A 19,702-nucleotide genomic window follows, 5' to 3' on the forward strand; every position below is an offset into this window, starting at 1 on the left:
AAATGAATTTGGCAATGTAGCAGGATACAAAATTAACACCCAGAAATCTATGGCCTTTTTATACTCCAATAATGAACTCACAGAAAGAGAAATGAAAAAAACAATCCCATTTACCATTGCAACAAAAAAATTAATATACCTAGGAATAAACTTAACCAAGGACATAAAAGACCTGTACTCAGAAAACTACAAAACATTGAAAAAAGAGATAGAGGAAGACATAAACAAGAGAGACTAAGGAGAAAATAAACAAATGGGACTACATCAAAATAAAAAGCTTCTCGCGTGCCCCTGGGTCCGGGCAAGGCTGGGACCCGGGTCAGGGTGAGGCTGAGTCCCGGGTCCAGGTGATGCCACACGCCCCTGGGTCCGGGTGAGGCCGTGCACCCCTGGGACCTGGTAAGGCCACGCGCCCCTGGGTCTGGATGAGGCTGGGTCCCAGGCATGGGTGAGGCCGTGCGCCCCTGAAACCAGGTGAGGCCATGAGCCCCTGGGTCCAGGTGAGGCTGGATCCCGGGTCCGGGTGAGGCCGCGCGTACCTGGGTCCGGGTGAGGCCATGCGCCCCTGGGTCCAAGTGAGGCCACGCACCCCAGGGCACGGGTGATGCTGGGTCCTGGGTCCGGGTGAGACCGCGTGGCCCTGAGTCCGGGTGAGGCCGTGTCCCTGGTCTGGGCGAGACCAAACCAGAGGGAGTCGGACCTGCATTACCACCATTTGTCCACCATCCAGAACTGAAAAGTCAGTACTGACATGTACACATAAGGAACTGGTGGACATTGAAATTGGGTCTCAAAAGAACTGTTGGTCCAGAAAGAAACTCACTACAGACTGATTCATTTGCCTGTCAGCATAACTATTATTGCTCGTCTCACATTCGGTTCTTATAAGTATATTTCTAGTAATACATGATCTCACTCATCTATGGGAAATGATGAACAACATAGACTGATGAACAAGAACAGACCCAGAAACAAGGAGGCAGCGATTGGACTGTCAGGCCTCAGAGGGAGGGTAGAGGAGGGTGGGGGTAGGGGAGAGAGATCAACCAAAGGACTTGTGTGCATGCATACGAGCCTAACCAATGGTTAAGGACAACAGAGGGGTGGGTGCATCCGTGGGAAGGGGTGTGGGATGGAAATGGGGGGATGAGGACAAATATGTGACACCTTAATCAATAAAGAATTTTAAAAAAATAAAAAGCTTCTGAACAGCAAAAGAAACCATCAACAGAACAAGAAAGCCAATATTTGAAATACATATTTGACAATGTAATCTCTCATAAGGGTTTAATCTCCAACATTTACCGGGAACTCATACAACTTAATAAAAGGAAGATAAACAATCCAATCAAAAAATGGGCAAAGGATTTAAATAGGCACTTTTCCAAAGAGGACATTCAGAAAGCCAAGAGACATATGAAAACATGCTCAAAGTCAATAATCATCTGAGAGATACAAATCAAACAACAATGAGGTACCACTTCATACCTGTCATGATGGTGATCATTTACAAATCAACAAACAACAAGTGCTGGAGAGGATGCATTGAAAAAGGAACCCTCCTTCACTGTTGGTGGGAATGTAGACTGGTGCAGCCATTGTGGAAAACAGTATGGTGTTTCCTCAAAAATTTAAAAATGGAACTGCCATTTGACCCAGTAATACCACTTCTAGGAATATATCCTAAGGAAACAGAAACACCAATCAGAAAGGATATATGCACCGCTATGTTCATAGCAGCACAAATTGCAATAGCTAAGATTTGGGAACAGCCTAAATAGCCATCAGCAGATGAGTGGATTAGAAAACAATGGTACATCTGCAAAATGGAATACTATGCTGCTATAAAAAATAAGGAATTCTTACCATTTGCAGCAGCATGGATGGAACTCAAGAGCATTATGCTCAGTTAAATAAGCCAATCAGTGAAAGAAAAATATCACATGATCTCACTCATTTATTTATTTATTTATTTTTCAATTTTTTTATTACGGTATTATATGTGTACATATCTTACCATTGCTCCCCCACACCACTCCCATATATGCCCTCACCCCCCAGAGTTTTGAGTCCATTGGTTATGCTTATATGCATGCATACAAGTCCTTCGGTTGATCTCTTATCTTCCCCATCTCTCCCTAACCTTCCTGCTGTAATTTGACAGACTGTTTGATGCTTTACTGCCTCTGTATCTATCTTTTTGTTCAACAGTTTATAATGTCCTTTATTATCCATAAATGAGTGAGGTCATGTGGTATTTTTCTTTCATTGACTGACTTATTTCACTTAACATAATGTTCTCCAATTCCTCCCAGGTTGCTGCAAATGATGAGAATTCCTTCTTTTTTATGGCAGCATAGTATTCCATTGTGTAGATGTACCATAGTTTTCTGATCCAATGATCTGCTGATGGGCACCTAGGCTGTTTCCAGAACTTAGCTATTGTAAATTGTGCTGCTATGAACAAGGGGTGCATATATCCTTTCTTATTGGTGTTCCCAGTTTCTTAGGATATATTCCTAGGAGTGGGATTACTGGGTCAAATGGGAGTTCCATTTTCAGTTTTTTTTGGAAACTCCATACTGTTCTCCACAGTGGCTGCACCAGTCTGCATTCCCACCAGCAGTGCACGAGGGTTCCTTTTTCTCCGCATCCTCGCCAACACTTGTTGTTTGTTGATTTGTTGATGATAGCCATTCTGACAGGTGTGACGTGGTACCACATTGTTGTTTTGATTTGCATCTCTTGGATAATTAGTGACGTTGAGCAGGTTTTCATGTGTCTCTTGGCCTTCCTTCTGTCTTCTTTTTTTTTAAAAAAATATATTTTATTGATTTTTTACAGAGAGGAAGAGAGAGGGATAGAGAGTTAGAAACATCGATGAGAGAGAAACATCGATCAGCTGCCTCCTGCACACCCCCTACTGGGGATGTGCCCGCAACCAAGGTACATGCCCTTGACCGGAATCGAACCTGGGACCCTTGAGTCCGCAGGCCGACGCTCTATCCACTGAGCCAAACCGGTTTCGGCCCTTCTGTCTTCTTTTGAAAAGATTCTATTTAGGTCCGTTGCCCATTTTTTTTATTGGATCATTTATCTTCCTTTTATTAAGTTGTATAATCTGCCTGTAGATGTTGGAGATTAAACCTTTATCAGTGATAGCATTTGCAAATATGTTCTCCCATGCAGTGGGCTTTCTTGTTGTTTTGTTGATAGTTACTTTTGCTGTAAAAAAGCTTTTTATTTTGATGTAGTCCCATTTGTTTATTTTCTCTTTAGCTTCCATTGCCCTAGGGGCAGTATCAGTGAAGAAGCTCTTTTGGCATATGTCTGAGATTTTGCTGCCTGTGGATTCCTATAGTATTTTTATGGTTTCCCGTCTTATGTTTAAGTCCTATATCCATTTTGATTTTATTTTTGTGTATGGTGTAAGTTGGTGATCTAGCTTCATTTTTTTTGCATGTATCTGTCTAATTTTCCCAACACCATTTATTGAAGAGACTGTCTTGATTCCATTGTATGTCCATGCCTCCTTTGTCAAATATTAATTGAGCATAGTGGTTTGGGTCAATATCTGGATTCTCTATTCTATTCCATTGATCTATATGTCTGTTCTTGTGCCAGTACCAGACTGTTTTGAGAATAGTGGCTTTGTAATACAACTTGAAATCTGGTATTCAGATCCCTCCTACTTTAGTCCCCTTTCTCAGGATTGCTGTGGCTATTCGGGGTCTTTTTTTATTCCAGATGAATTTTTGGAGAGTTCTTTCAAGGTCTGTCATATATGCCATTGGTATTTTAATGGGGAGTGCATTGAATCTATAGATTGCTTTGGGTAGTATGGACATTTTAATGATGTTGATTCTACCAATCCATGAACATGGTATGTTCTTCCATCTGTTTACGTCTTCCTCTATCTCTTTTTTCAGTGTCCTGTATTTTTCCGCGTATAGGTCTTTTACCTCCTTAGTTAAGTTTATTCCTAGGTATCTTAATTTTTTTGGTGTGATGGTAAATGGGATTGCCTTTTTAGTCTCTCTTTCTGTAAGTTCACTATTGGTGTATAGAAATGCCATCGATTTCTTTGCATTAATTTTGTATCCTGCTACATTGCTGAATTCATTTATTAAGTCTATTAGTTTTTTGACGGAGTCTTTCGGATTTTTTTATGTACAATATCATGTCGTCTGTAAATAAAGACAGCTTTTCTTGTTCCTTTCCAATTTGGATGCCTTTTATTTCTTCTTCTTGTCTAATTGCAATGGCTAATACTTCCAGTACTATGTCAAACAGGAGTGGTGAGAGTGGGCATCCCTATCTTGTTCCTGTTCTTAGGGGAAATGTTTTAGTTTTTGTCCATTGAGTATGATGTTTGCTGTGGGTTTATCATATATCGCTTTTATTATGTTGAGGTATGAGCCTTCTATTCCCACCTTGTTGAGAGTTTATATTTAAAAAGGGTGTTGGATTTTGTCAAATGCTTTTTCTGCATCAATTGATATGACTATGTGATTTTTATCTCTCAATTTGTTTCTGTGATGTATCACGTTTATTGATTTGCGGATATTGTACCATCCTTGCATTCCTGGGATAAATCCTACTTGGTCATGGTGCATGATCTTGCTGATGTACTGCTGGAGCCGAATTGCTAGAATTTTGTTGAGGATTTTGGCATCTATGTTCATGAGGGATATTGGTCTGTAATTCTCTTTCATTGTGTTGTCTTTATCTGGTTTTGTTATTAGGGTGATGCTGGCTTCATAGAATGAGCTTGGAAGTGTTCCTTCCTCTTGAATTTTTTGGAATAGTCTGAGGAGGATAGGTTTCAGTTCTTCCTTGAAAGTTTGGTAAAACTCTCCTGTGAAGCCGTCAGGCCCCGGGCTTTTGTTTGCTGGAAGTTTTTTGATGACTGCTTCAATTTCGTGCATAGTTACTGGCCTATTGAGCTGTTTAGATTCTTCCTGATTGATTTCTGGAAGGTTATATTTTTCTAGGAATATGTCCATTTCCTCCAGGTTGTCCAGTTTGTTATAATAGAGTTGTTTGTAGTATTTTGTAACAATCCTTTGTATCTCAGCGGGGTCTGTTGTTATTTCACCTCTTTCATTTCTGATTTTGTTTATTTGGGTCCTCTCTCTTTGCTTCTTGGTGAGCCTGGCTAGAGGTCCATCAATCCTGTTTATCCTTTCAAAGAACCAGCTCTTGGTTTTGTTGATCTTTTGTATTGTTTCTTTGGTCTCTATGTCGTTTATCTCCTCTCTGATCTTTACTATTTCTTTCCTTCTGATTACACTGGGCTTTCCTTGCTGCTCTTTTTCTAACTCTTTGAGTTGTAGGGTTAGGTAATTTATTACCATTGTTTCTTGTTTTTTTGCAGTAGGCTTGTAGAGCTATTAACTTCCCTCTCAAGACTGCTTTCGCTGTGTTCCATAGATTTTGGATTGTTGTGTTTTCATTGTCATTTGTTGCCATGAAGTTTTTTATTTCTCCCTTGATCTCTCTGTTGACCTAGTCCTTGTTTAATAGCATGCTGTTTAGTATCCATGTGTTTGATTTCTTTAGATTGTATTTATTGTAGTTGATTTCCAGTTTTATGCCACTGTGATCTGAGAAGATGCTTGATATAATTTCTATCTTCTTGAATTTGAAGAGACTTTGCCTGTGACCCAGCATATGGTCTATCTTTGAAAATGACCCATGTGCACTTGAGAAGAATGTATATTCTGTGGCTTTGGGGTGAAATGTTCTGAAGATGTCAATTAATTCTATCTGGTCTAGTGAGTCATTTAGGATTGATGTTTCTTTGCTGATTTTTGGTTTAGAGGATTTGTCCAATGGTGATAGTGGGGTATTAAAGTCTCCTACTATGATTGTATTGCTATTAATCTATCCCTTGATATCCTCTAGGAGTTTTTTTATGTATTTGGGTGCTCCTATATTGGGTGCGTATATGTTTACCAGAATTATTTCTTCTTGTTGGATTTCTCCCTTTAGTATTATGAAGTGGCCTTCCTTATCTCTTGTTATGGCATTTACTTTGAGGTCTATTTTTTCAGATATAAGTATTGATACCCCAGCTTTTTTATCCATTCAGCCACTCGATGTCTTTTGATTGGAGCCTTTAGTCCGTTTACATTTAAAGTTATTACTGAAAGGTATTTGTTTGTAGTCCTATCTATTTTTGTGTCTGTATTCCTTCTTACCTGTTTATTTCTTCTTTTTACAATATTCCCTTTAGCATTTCTTTCATTGCTGGTTTGGTGGTAATAAACTCCCTGAGCCTTTTTTTGTCTTCAAAGCACCTGATTTCCACTTCAATTTTGATTGATAGCCTTGTTGGATATAGTATTGTTGGATTCAGTCCTTTGCTTTGCAACACTTTGTATACCTCCTTCCATTCTCTTCTAGCTTGTTGTGTTTCTGTTCAGTAATCATTTGACAATCTGATGGGTGTTTCTTTGTAGGTAACTCTCTATCTCTCTCTTGCCGCCTTTAAGATTCTCTCTTTATCATTTATATTTGCCATTGAAATTATGACATGTCTTGGTGTGGATCTTTTGGGGTTGATCCTGCTTGGGACTCTCTGTACTTTAACTTTTTTCTCTCTGATATCTGGGATGTTTTCTGTCATTATTTCTTCAAATAGATTTTCTAATCCCTGCTGCTCTTCTTGTCGTTCTGGCAGCCCTATTATACGCATGTTACTTCGTTTCATGTTGTCCCAAAGCTCCCTTAAGCTTTCCTCCTGCTTTTTAATTTTTTTCTCCAATTGCTGTTCAGATTGAGCTTGTTTCTGTACCTGATCTTCTAACTCACTAATTCGGTCTTCTGCTTCTTCTAGTCTACTGTTGAAACTTTCCATGATGTTTTTTGATTGTAGCTATATCACTTTTCGTTTCTTCCTGATTCCTGCATAAGTTGTTGATTTTCTCATCCATCCAATGTATAAATTCCACAACCATTACTCTGAACTCTTTTTCAGTCATGTTGCAAGCTTCAGTTTCACTAATTTCCTTTCTTGGCGACTCCTCATTTTCTTTCCTCTGTGACTTATTTCGTCTCCCCATTCGGACTATAACCAGAAAGCTCAAGCTTCAGTTTGCGTGGACCTGGGCCATATGCTGTGGGGACTTCGCTACACCCGAGTTTCACTGAAGTGCTCTGACACTAGGACATGTGGCTGCCATTGGTTGGTGGGAACCAGGCTTGCCCAGGGTCAGTGTCCCCGGTGTTCCGAGTGGTCTCGTGTGCACACTTAGAATCAGGGGTCCTGTCTGCACCACACTGTTGGTATGTGCCGAAAATGAGATCCTTACCATGTGCCTGGAGTCAGAGTTTCCCTGTGTCTGCACCAAGAATTAAGTGTCAGAGTCTCTGTTGCCTCATGCAGTTTCTCGTTGAGAATCAGGGTCCCTGTGTGTGCATGCACCAACAATTGGAGTCACTGGCTCTTAGTGTGAATGCGCTGTGAGTCAGGGATCCCAGGCAGCTGTGTCCAGCGTGCCAAATTCTCTGAAGTGGAGCTACATCCTGTGCGTGCTCTCTGTACTGAGCCAAACTGCTAGGGCTTCGCACACTCTCAAATTCCTGAAGGGGAGCTGCCTCCGTGCACTCTCCCAGATTCCCCGAAGGGGAGCGGAGTCCGTCCTGTGCACCAAATTCCCCAAAGGGGAGCCCCTCTGTGAGCGCTCTAAGATTCCCCGAAGGGGAGCTGTGTCCCGCAAGCCAAATTCTCTGAAGGGGAGCCCTGTGTGCGTGCTGTCAGATTTTCCCTAAGGGGAGCTGCGTCTGTCCCGCGCGCCAAATTCCCTAAAGGGGAGTGCATCCGGGCACAGGCGCTCTGCAGCTTGGGTGAGGGGTGGGTCTATCAGTTACTATGGTGTTATCCACAAGCCTGTGGGAAGGGGGATAGGCTCTTTGACTCACGGAAATCTGCTGCTGGGACGTCTGGATTCTTGTTGTCTGTTGGTCTGAAGCTGTGATAGCAGTTCTCTGTCCCCAGTGGCTGCAGGGTCCTGGTTTGTGTCTGAAGACAGGATCCTAGTCTCAGGCAGCTCTGTTTCTCAAAATGGCGTGGTCTCTGCGTCCGCACCAGCCGCCGAGAAGTGTCCGCTTTGTGCGCAGGGCTCCACCGTCTAGGATTGCCTGGTTAGGCAGCCCCTTGGAAGACCTGCAGAATCTAACTGACCCTAGCTCATACACACACACACACCACAGACGTCTACACTCTCCTCTATGGGTTCCTCATTCACACACTCTCTCTCCCTACCTTCCTGCCAGTTGCCATCTTTTCTCTCCCTGATCTCACTCATTTATGGATAATAAAGAACATTATAACCTGATGAACAAAAAGATGGATACAGAGGCAGAGAAGCATGGAACATATTGTCAAATTACAGCAGGAAGGCTAGGGAGGGGTGTGGGGCGAGAGGTAAGAGATAAACCGAAGGACTTGTATGCATGCATATAAGCATAACCAATGGACACAAGGCACTGGGTGGGGGTGGTGAGGGCATGTGCCAAGGGTTAGGGGAGGCCGGGGGAAGGTCAATTGGGGAAAAAAAGGAGACATATGTACTACTATTTGTAATACTTTAAACAATAAAATAAAATTTTAAAAAAATGAATTGAGGATAAGGGATGAGGAAAATTAGATATATGAACGAAACACTAGAGACTAGAATAATAAATCAATAAAGCAGATATATAAAAACATAAATTAAAAAGGGAGAAAGAAAAGAAAGAGAAAAAATAAAAAAAGTAAAGCAACGCAAAAAAGGGAAGACGAGACAATTTAAAAAATAGTGAAGTGGCATTTGTTTCAGCAGTTTAGTGCCCCATGAAGGTTCCCTTCGGATCCTACTCTTCTGTCTGCCAATTCTGGGCTTCCTGTGAGGTATTTAGGTGCTAACCACTGTCAGGAACTGTCCTTTGGCTTTTAGCAGCCTCTTTGAACCTCCAAGAGATCCACTGATCCACTGTATGTGTCTGTCTCCACAGGACTTGGCTGCAAGTAGGTGGGGATAATCTGCTCTCTAAAGTAGCTTTGTTAGCAACATGGATCCCAGGGCTGTGTCAGAAAACTTCCCCTGTTCTCTGGCCTCTGCCTTTGCCCACCTTTGCCTGCTAGCCAGCTGTCAATCTCAATCACTCAAGGGCTTTATGTGGGGGAGGTGCTGTTTAGCTTTTAGGGTGGGTGTGTTTCCCTGTCCCAGAGCTAATCTCTGTGAATGTCCCAAAATATTACTCTGCCCTGGCCTGGACCGAGATCCTTGTATGGAGACCAGTTGTGTGGGCTAGAAACTTGGAGGTTTTATCAGCTCTCCCAAGTGTGGAAAGTACCAGTCTGGTTCCCATGATAGTGGAGGTGAACTGCCCCTCCTCCAATCCAGTCAGTGAGACTCCTGAGACTGTTCTAACTGGTAGGCTTGGCCTCTGCTTTTGTTTCCTCTGAAAAGGTCAAAATGCAGGGTGTGGCATCAGGGCTCCTGAGGGTGGGACAGGCTGTTGTTTTTCTTTTACTGCCCTGTGGCTACTGGGAGCAGCTAGCTGGTCTCAGCTCTGGTGCTCTGGGCTGTGGAGCCCAACATGAGTTACAGGCCTCTATCTTCTGAATAGCCGGGAGCTCCCTCCTCACTCTGCCTACTGGCCTGCCGCCCCTGGAACCTGGGTCAGCTCCTTTCACAATCTCGCCCTTCCTACCAGTCTCCAGGTGTTTTCTGTCCTTCCTTATATAAGTCTCCTCCTCGGATGGACCTCAGTTGGTAATTCCAGGTGAATGTTCTCCAACTTAGTTGTATTTCCAATCTGGCCCTGGGTGGGGGTGCATGGCAGGTCTGCCTATTCAGGTAACATTTTTCTCCTTCCTCTGAGGTGTTTTATATGCATTCATAAGTCTCAAGTACCCACTTTCACAGGTGGTTCCAACCACTCTGTCTGCCATTCCTACCCTGGTTTCTTGGTCACTTGAAGCTTCTATAATATACCTTTCTTGACTATCAATACTTTTCCATTGTTCCTTATGCCTCATTTTATCTTTTTTTAATTTTTTTTAAATTTCTTTATTGATTAAGGTGTCACATATTTGTCCTCATCCCCCCATTCCCATCCCACACCCCTCCCCACGGATGCCCCAACCCCCTGTTGAATTTAACCATTGGTTAGGCTAATATGCATGCACACAAGTCCTTTGGTTGATCTCTCCCCCCTCCCCCCACCCTCCCCTATCCTCCCTCTGAGGCCCGATAGTCCAATCGATGCCTCCTTGTTTCTGGTTCTGTTCTTGTTCATCAGTCTATGTTGTTCATTTCTCCTAGATGAGCGAGATCATGTGTCACTAGAGATATACTTATAAGAACTGAATGTGAGACGAGCAATAATAGTTATGCTGACAGGCAAATGAATCAGTCTGTAGTGAGTTTCTTTCTGGACCAACAGTTCTTTTGAGACCCAATATCAATGTCCACCAGTTCCTTATGTGTACATGTCGGCACTGACCCCTCAGCTCTGGATGGTGGACAAATGGTGGTAATGCAGGTCCAACTCCCTCTGGTTTGGTCTCGGCAAGACCCAGGGGCACGGCTTCACCCGGACCCAGGATACAGCTTCACCCAGACCCAGGGGCGTGTGGCCTCACCCAGACCCAGGGGCGCGTGGCCTCTCCCAGACCCTGGGACGCATGGCCTCACCCGGACCCAAGTGCGCGAGGCCTCACCCGGACCCGGGACCCAGCCTCACCCGGATCTAAGGGCACACGGCCTCGCCCGGATCCGGGATCTAGCTTCCCCCGGACCCAGGGACGCGGGGCCTCACCCGGATCCAGGGGCCAACGGCCTCACCCGGACCCGGGACCCAGCCTCACCCGGATCCAGGGACACATGGCCTCACCCAGACCCAGGATTCAGCTTCACCCGGAACCAGGGTCGCATGGCCTCACCCGGACCCAGGGGTGCATGGCCTCTCCCAGACCCAGGGTCGCGTGGCCTCACCCGGATCCAGGAGCGCACAGCCTCACCCGGACCCGGGACCCAGCCTCACCTGGATCCAGGGGCACACGGCCTCACCCGGACCCGGGATCCAGCTTCACCCGGACCCAGGGTGCGTGGCCTCTCCCAGACTCAGGGTTGTGTGGCTTCACCCGGATCCAGGGGCCCACAGCCTCACCCGGACACGGAACCCAGTCTCACCCGGATCCAGGGGCACACGGCCTCTCCCAGACCCAGGATTCAGCTTCACCCGGACCCAGGGGCGCATGGCCTCTCCCAGGCCCGGGACCCAGCCTCACCCCGATCCAGGGGCACACGGCCTTGCCTGGACCAGGGATCTAGCTTCCCCCAGACCCAGGGGCGCGTGGCCTCACCCGGACCCAGGGGAGCGTGGCCTCTCCTAGACCCAGGGTCGCATGGCCTCACCTGGATCCAGGGGCGCACGGCCTCACCCGGACCCGGGACCCAGACTCACCCGGATCCAGGGGCACACGGCCTCACCCGGACCCGGGACCCAGCCTCACCCAGACCCAGGGGCACGTGGCCCCACCCAGATCCAGGGGCGCGTGGCCTCTCCCAGACCCTGGGACGCGTGGCCTCACCCAGACCCGGGACCCAGCCTCTCCCGGATCCAAGAGCATACGGCCTCACCTGGACCCGGGATACAGCTTCACCCGGACCCAGGGGCGTGTGGCCTCACCTGGACCCAGGGGCGCGTGGCCTCTCCCAGACCCAGGGTCGCTTGGCCTCACCCGGGTCCAGGGGTGCACGGCCCCACCCGGACCCAGGTACCAGCCTCACCCAGACCTAGGGGCGCATAGCCTCACCCGGACCCAGGGGGGCGGCCCCACCCGGACCTGGGACCCAGCCTCACCCGGACCCAGGGGCGTGCGGCCTTACCCTGATCCAGGGGCATGTGGCCTTGCCCGGACCCGGGACCCAGCCTCACCCTGACCCAGTTCCCAGCCTCACCCGGACCCAGGGGCGCGCGGCTTCACCCGGATCCGGGACCCAGTGGGGTTTCGTCTTCTTGATCCCAATTCCTGTTGGTCAATTCCCTCTCAGCAATTCCTTCGGCCATTTTCTCAGAGCTCCAGGGCAGCCGCCGCAGAACTCGTTGGGCGGCGGGCTCGGCGAAGCTCCGGTGTGTCCGGTGCGCGGCGGCGGGCTGGTCCGGGGTGGCTGCGTCGGCCCTTGGGTCTGCAGCGCTGAGCATGTGCACCTGGCCGCTTCCGGGGCGTTGATATTCTTGAAGGACTCGGAGGTCAGCAAGTGCGGAGTCTCCCACCCCATGTCTCCCAGGGGCTCATCTGTCCAGGCTTGGCAGCGAGTGGAGCCTTCCCCTCAGCCGGAGACCGCCGGGGGAACTGCGCCGAGCACGTTCCAGGCCACCATTGTGTCGCCTGAGCCATAGTTCTTAAAGTGTGATCTTTGGGTCACCGGCATCAGCATCATCCCGCGTACCCCTCTCTTTTATTCTAGTTGTAGAGCATCTGCTCATCCAGCCCTCCGGTGGTTCTGGATGGTGTCTGCTCTGCTCTCCCTTCGTAGTCTCAAAATTGTTGTGGTAGGCAACAATCAGACTTCCACCCTATGCCTCCATCTTGGTCCTCCTTTGTATAGTTAAGTCTTGATTGTTGTTGGTGTCACTGGGAGGAATTGTCCTCCAGGCCAATTGGCCGTGCGGACCCTCTGTGTCTATAAAGGAAGAGTTGCTGTGCAGGAGACACGTTTATGGGCCGGGTCTTGGTGCAGCAAGGCTTTGGCGCTCACTGAGTCTGCCTCTTGAATGTGTCCCTTATGCGAGTGGTTGAAATCTGGTGTCATCTCACACCGACCTCTAGATGCCCTCATTTCTGTGTCTCCAATGGAGTGTAGGTCAGCTACTGCCTGAGGCCACTCAGCAGGAATTACAGCATCCCTTATATTCGTGACCTGTTTCGGTGTCTTCCCCTTTTGGCTGCCTCCCTATCGCTCAGCTTCCCCAATCTCCCTAGGTGGTCGCTCTTGATACCCCCCTTTGTGGGCTGAGTGCAAAGTCTTGGTGTTGTTAAGCCTTGATTGCTGTTGGTACACTGGGAGGATGTGACCTCCAGTCCAATTGGCTGTGAGGATCAGCTGTGTCTATGCCGGGAGACAGCCTTATTCAACTAGACTTGCAAAATTGTAAAAGCCTCTGTGCTCAGCTTGGATGGGGCGGAGTTACAGAGTGGAGCCTACAGCCTTGGCTTCCTGTCAGCCCTGCCCTATGAGGTTCCTGTGTCTCAGTGTCCCTCTGTACTCCCTGCAAACACCTCTGAGAGAAAAGCGCCCTGGAGTTTCCCCCGCTGCCAAACAGTCTAGTCTCTCCCCCAATGAATCTGGATTCCCAGATTCTCGCCCGAAACTGGGTTTCCGTGTAGTCGAAACTGGGGCTCAGCACAGTCTGGCGCTTTTGTCTCCTTCCCACCAGGGCAATCCAGCGGCACAGTCAACAGAGCCTCCTCTGCGCACAATCCCATGCGCGCCTCCGGTGCTCTGTCTTTCGCCGCTTCTCTGCATTTCTGCCTTACAGCCCAGATTCCCCCAGTATGAGCCTGGCTTCCCAGGGTCTTTCCCAGAACTGGGGTTCAGTGCAGTTGGAACTGGGGTTCAGCACGGTCCGGAGATTTTGTCTCCTTCCCGCTAGGGCAATTCAGCGGCACAGGCAACAGTCCCTCCTCTGCGCACCTTCCCATGCGCGCCTCCAGCGCCGATCCTCTGTGCCTCCACCCCACAGCCCAGATTCCCCCAGCATGAGCCTGGCTTCCCAGGGTTTCGCCCGGAACTGGGGTTCAGTGCAGTCGGAGCTGGGGTTCAGCACAATCTGGAGCTTTTATCTCCTTCTCGCTAGAGAACGCCAGCCAGGCCGTCAGCCACCCCTTCCTCTCCGGCTCCGTCCTCCCCGCACGCGCCCGTGCTCGTATCTCCACCCATGTCTCCATACCTCAGGCTTTTACGGCTTCTCTGATTTTCCTTGTGGTTTTCTCTTTCCTTCTAGTTGTGGGCATTTCAGTCAGCCAGCTTTCCTGTGGTTCTGGATGATGTCCATTTTGACTTTTAGTTGTATTTTTGAAATTGTTGTGCCAGGCTGTAGGTTAGGTGTTTAACCTATGCCGCCATCTTGGTTTCTCCCTTATGCCTCATTTTAAATGTAGCCACTGCTTCTGTCATTTATCTTCTTTATCTCCCAACAATGCTTTGAGATACATACTCTTGTTATTTTCAGTTTGAACCTGAAAAACATAAGACAGAGTAGGGAATAAAGGAGAATGACTGGCATTACCTGAGGGTTTACTATTAATAGTTATTGTTCTGAACTTTTGACATATGTTCTTATTAGCTTTAGAAACTTTCTAATACTACACAATTAGAAGATTATAAGGCCAAACTTTGAACTCATGTACTCTGATTTTAGATTCTAGATTTGAGATTTGAAGCTGTGATTCTGGTAGCTATCAAGACAACAGTGGAAAGGCAGCCAAAGTATTAATAACTTTAACAAATACCAAAATGCCCTCTTAATTTGTGACCACATCTCAAACTGAAGGTTGTTGATCTGCTGAGCTATTAATTTACTAGAGGCTCAGTGCACAAAATTTGTGCATAGTTAGGGTCCCTAAGCCTGGTCAGCGATCAGGGCTAATCAGGCCTTCTGGCTGCCAGCCGGGGCCTCCCTTCCCCACTGCTGGCTGCAGGCCGAGGCCTCCCTCCCCCTGCTGCCTGCTACCAGCCAGGGCCTTCCTTCATTCCACGTTGCCCCCTGGTGGTCAGCACACACCATAGCGAGTGATAAGTCTCCCAGTTGAACTCCTGTGGGGACAATTTGCATATTAGGCTTTTATATAGAGAGATTAGTGGGTAAAAAGTTACTTTTGTATAATTTGTGTAATTTCTATGACTTCAAACATATTAAACAATATAAGCTGAAAATTTTTCAAGTGTAGAGTTACTAATCTCTATGTGAGCTCTTAGCAGAATGAATACTTTGAATATTTAAGAAGTTGAGAATAAGAAATATTCTGTAACATATGTTTGAAGAAAGAATAGTCATCAAGACCTTTAGCAGGAAAGATCAATAAAAATTTCATTCAAATATTGGTACTGGTCCCTGGCATAATCACCTTTTAGGACCTGGCCACTTTCCTTTATTATTCTTTTACTAGAGTCTCTGTGCACGAAATTCGTGCATGGGCGGGTTCCCTCAGCCTGGCCTGCACCCTCTCCAATCCGGGACTCATCAGGGGGTCCCCGCAGGGATTGGGCCTAAATCAGCAGTTGGACACCCCTCTCACAACGTGGGACCGCTGGCTCCTAACCACTCACCTGCCTGCCTGCCTGCCTGATCGCTCCTAACTGCTCCCCTGCCTGCCTGATCACCCCTAACGGCCTCTGCCTGCCTGATCACCCCTAACCGCTCTCCCCTACCAGCCTGATCACCCCTAACTGCTCTCCCCTGCCGGCCTGATTGCCCCTAACTGCTCTCCCCTGCTGGCTTGATCACCCCTAACCACCTCTGCCTCAGCCTCCACCACTATGCCTTTGTCGGAAGGATGTCCAGAAGGACGTCCAGAAGACGTCTGGTCTATCTGGTCTAATTAACATATTACCCTTTTATTAGTATAGATTAGAACTTTTCCCTTTTGGTTAACATATTGTTGCATAAATTAGTTTAAGAACATAGGCCTTTAAAAAAAGACAAAAAAATACCATAGGCCTTAAAAGTTCATTGACATTTTATATGAAAAGCTAACAAGTTTCAGTTACTCTTGTCATATATTTACTTTATGGAGAAATATGTCAAATATAGTAGAACATTGCTTGGGAAAAGATTGGTTGAATCTACTTTATGAAACAGTGATCTGAACTTAGGTGCAAATTCTATTTTTGATTCTTAGCAACATAATATAAAAAGACTGTTAAAAGAATTTTGCATACCCAGTCCATATAAAATTTATGATTACACTCAGCCTAAAGGGGGAAAAAATGAATACTGTGGCTTGCTCTCTCTTTGGTGGCCCATGATTATGTTTTTTGTGGATATACTTACTGAGACCCACTGCAAGGATTGCTGTTTTTCTCCTGACTGGACCAACTTAATAAGGCAGACCCAATTCCAGGCCAAACTGAAGAATCCTATAATGATGCCTACCCTCCTTTTCTGCTCTCTGAATATGTTCTACCCTTCTTGAGATGTGAGGAATTAGAATCTTTTCTTTTGGGCTAAGTGAAATTATAGTTTGCTTTTATTTTACTAATACAGTGTAAGTCTATATTTTCTGTATAAAGATCCATTAGTGAGCTATTCACAGTTTTGCAGGACTCTGATTTCTAATTTTCATCCATTACCTAGAAAAATATCTGGCACAAATTTGAAGACCCTCAATATATATTTACTGCTTGGCTTGATCAATGAATATATATTTAATTGAAAGACTACTTTGAGCTAAGCCTTGGAAGAAGTCTTATGGAAGAGTCAAGACAAAACAATGACTGGATCCATTTTGTAAAGGAATTTAAAAACTAGCTTGTGCAGAAAAAAAAGATACAATTTCAAATAATTTATTGATAACTATCCAAAGCAGCATACAATTACAGTAGCCATGACTTATTCTCCGGGTATATGTTACAAGACCTCCAGTCGATGCCTGAAACTGTGGATAGTACCGAATCCTACATACAGTTGTGGGCAAAAGTAGGTTTACAATTATGAATAGGTGAAACACAGATTATTCTTGTATTGTTATTTTTTAATTCTTATATTATTTATTTGTATTACAACTATAAACCTACTTTTGCCCACCTCTGTATATTGTTTTTTCCTGTACACACATATTTATAATAATGTTAACTTATAAATTAAATATAGTAAGAGATTAACAATAACTGATAATAAAATATAACTATTATAACAATATATTGTAATAAAATTCATGTAGATGTGGTTTTCTTTCTCAAAATAATTTATTGGACTATACTCATATTTTCAATCAAAGGAAGCACCTTATGGCTTGTCTTTGGCATATCTGAATTTCCAGAATCACTACTTTTGTGCTTTGGGACCATTATTAATTAAAATAAGGGTGACTTGAATACCATGACATGTGATATCTGAGACCGCTACTAAGTGACTAACAGATGGGTATCATATATAGTATAGATACACTGGATAAAGGCATGATTCATGCCCCATGAGGGATGGACTGGAACAGCTTGCAATTTCATCATGTATCAAGTAATTAAAAATTTATGAATTGTTTATTTATGGAAGTTTTTATTTAATATTTTTGGACTGTGATTGTCCCTGGGTAACTGAAACCATGGAAAACAAAATCACTGATAAGGGGAGACTACTATAGGTGTAAAGTTAAATTTCACAAGCTAAATGTTCTAAGTATTATTAAGAGCTTTAAGTAGTTTTTGAGTAAATGGAACATTAAATTATTCATATTATCAATGAATTAAATATATTTACATATTCACATAAACATTACACCAGGCTTCATTTTGTCACTTTAACTGAAGCTCAGTCAATATTTTTCTTTTAACAGATAATGAACCAGCTCTTCTCTGGACTAGTTGGAAATGTGAATATGAAGATATAAAAAAGATTATAAATCATTTAAAAAGAAACTTAGTTTTATAACTTTCAATTTTATAGCCATTAAATATAGCTGCAAATTATAAAGGACTTTATATAGGATTTGATTTAGTGACTAGATTTTTAAAAGAGAGTTTTAAATTATCATAGCCAATGTTTGAGAGGTAGTTAGTGCTTTTAAGTATGTCTTTGTTCTTTGAGGGTAACTTAAACTTGTCAAAAATGTATTCACATTACTTTGCATAGAAAAATATTTCCTCCATAAACATAAAGAAACTAAACTTAAAGGCAATTTCCCCAAAATGTCTAAATTATATCAGTGAACAAAGCAAGCAAAAACTTTATGTCCTTGCGGAGCTTATATTCCAGCATGTACCAGTAAGGTTCATGAGATTTTAACTAAATTAAAAATGAAGTGAGGATGGGAAACATTTACTTAACCCAAAGATAATAACCTTTTAAATGGCCATGTTACAAACTAATTCAGTAAGATATCTTAAACGTTATATTTCCAAAGAACGCAAGACAGAAATATTCATTCCTGATTTCCTATCACTCTTTTATTCTTTTTGTCTCTGTACATACACTGTATTTCACTCTGTGTGTGTGTGTGTGTGCACGTGTGTGTGTGTGTGTGTGTGTATTTGGGGGTCATAAAAGGAATGGTTTGTAACTATAGCTTTTGTATCCCCTTGTTTCTTTTTCTTTTTTTTTTTTTTTTTTGAATGGAGAGACAATTCACAGCATTTTATTCGTTAATCCATTTCATTCAATAATGCACCATATTGTTCCTGGTACCATTAATGCTACTGTCATTATTTCCCTTGGAGAGGACTATGCTTTTACAAAATCTGAGTTGGATTTCCATCTATTAACTCTAAAATATTTTACCTTACCAAAAAGCAACCCCTTATCAGCTAAGATGGAGGTGGTATGGGTAAGGTGTTTTAGTCAAAAGGTGGGAGCACAGGTATACCAACCAGCAAATTTAGTACGTGGCTTACACCAGATGGCGGGGAGAGAGCACCAACACAGCCTAGGCCTTCGAGAAGGTAGTTAGAAGGACTCTGCTCAATAGGTTAGTCTGCAGAATGGAAAGTTAAACCTTTTCCTGTTATCTACTCAAACCCAACTAGAGAATATGAAATAATGAATAACTAGAGGGTCGTAACTTTCCAGAAAACAGAAAGGTGGAGTAAACACACCACCCCCAGATAAAGTGAGGCTGGATGTCAGTGCAGGGAAAGGCTTGGAGATCTCCTTTAAGTTTGCTTTTGGTGTTTTGGTCTATAAGCAATCAGGATGGAGAGGGAGGCTATCCCAAAGAGGAACGTCTGCAGGAACCAGAGCAGCTGAGCCCGACCATTCGTGATGCCTTTCGACTTGCACAATACCATGGCATACAAGGACTCTCCCACGTGAATCAGCCAGGCAAGCCAGTACCCATTACGCAGAAGGGCGTGATGATGGTCCACCAAGTACTGAGTGAAGGGGCCCAGGGGCCCGAGGCTCTGATAAGGAACACTCTGAGGCCAGAAGACAACCCACGTGTAATAGCCAAAGGAGAGGGTGATGACCGTGAACCAGAACAGACTGCCCCTCTGGAAGTAAGCCTCATCGCCTGCCGCCTTCCCCATCGCTGCAGCACATCCCGGGAGTGCGCTGGGCACCGCTCGCTCGCTCGCTCGCTCGCTCGGAGGCGGGGGTGGGGCGGGGCCGGGCTCCCCTTGTTTCTTAAAATTCTTTCTGTTTGTCTCTTTTTAATTTGTTTCTGTCTGTCTCTTAATCTATCAATTCTACATCTCTCAACAGGGAGGTTGCTACTTTACCAAGATCACCCAATTCATAAGACAAAGTCCAGTTATCATGACTCTAAATCATTGGATATTTTCATTATACCACAATGTTTCACATTTGTCTCTTTTTGTTTTGTTTTGTTTTTAAAAAGGGGGCTAGGAATCCAATTTTAGGTAATATGGACTAAACACACAGCAACCATTTTATCTTATACAGGCAACAATAAAACATATTTTTAAAGTCTCTTAGGGGAATCATGTGCTGAACAGAGGCAGAATTCTAATATGGCTCTCCAAGATTG

General features: G+C 44.8%; 1 protein-coding gene across 1 annotated transcript; it reads right to left on the reverse strand.

The window, feature by feature from the left end:
- Positions 1–18,339: 18,339 nt before the first annotated feature.
- Positions 18,340–19,282, reverse strand: LOC307095954 (transmembrane protein 254-like). The gene has a single exon (XM_079765594.1). The coding sequence runs from the start codon at positions 19,239–19,241 to the stop codon at positions 18,867–18,869; it is 375 nt and encodes a 124-aa protein (XP_079621720.1). The 5' UTR covers positions 19,242–19,282; the 3' UTR covers positions 18,340–18,866.
- Positions 19,283–19,702: the final 420 nt, after the last annotated feature.

This window comes from Cnephaeus nilssonii (genome assembly GCF_951640355.1).
Source record: "Cnephaeus nilssonii genome assembly, chromosome: X".
NCBI lineage: Eukaryota > Metazoa > Chordata > Mammalia > Chiroptera > Vespertilionidae > Cnephaeus > Cnephaeus nilssonii.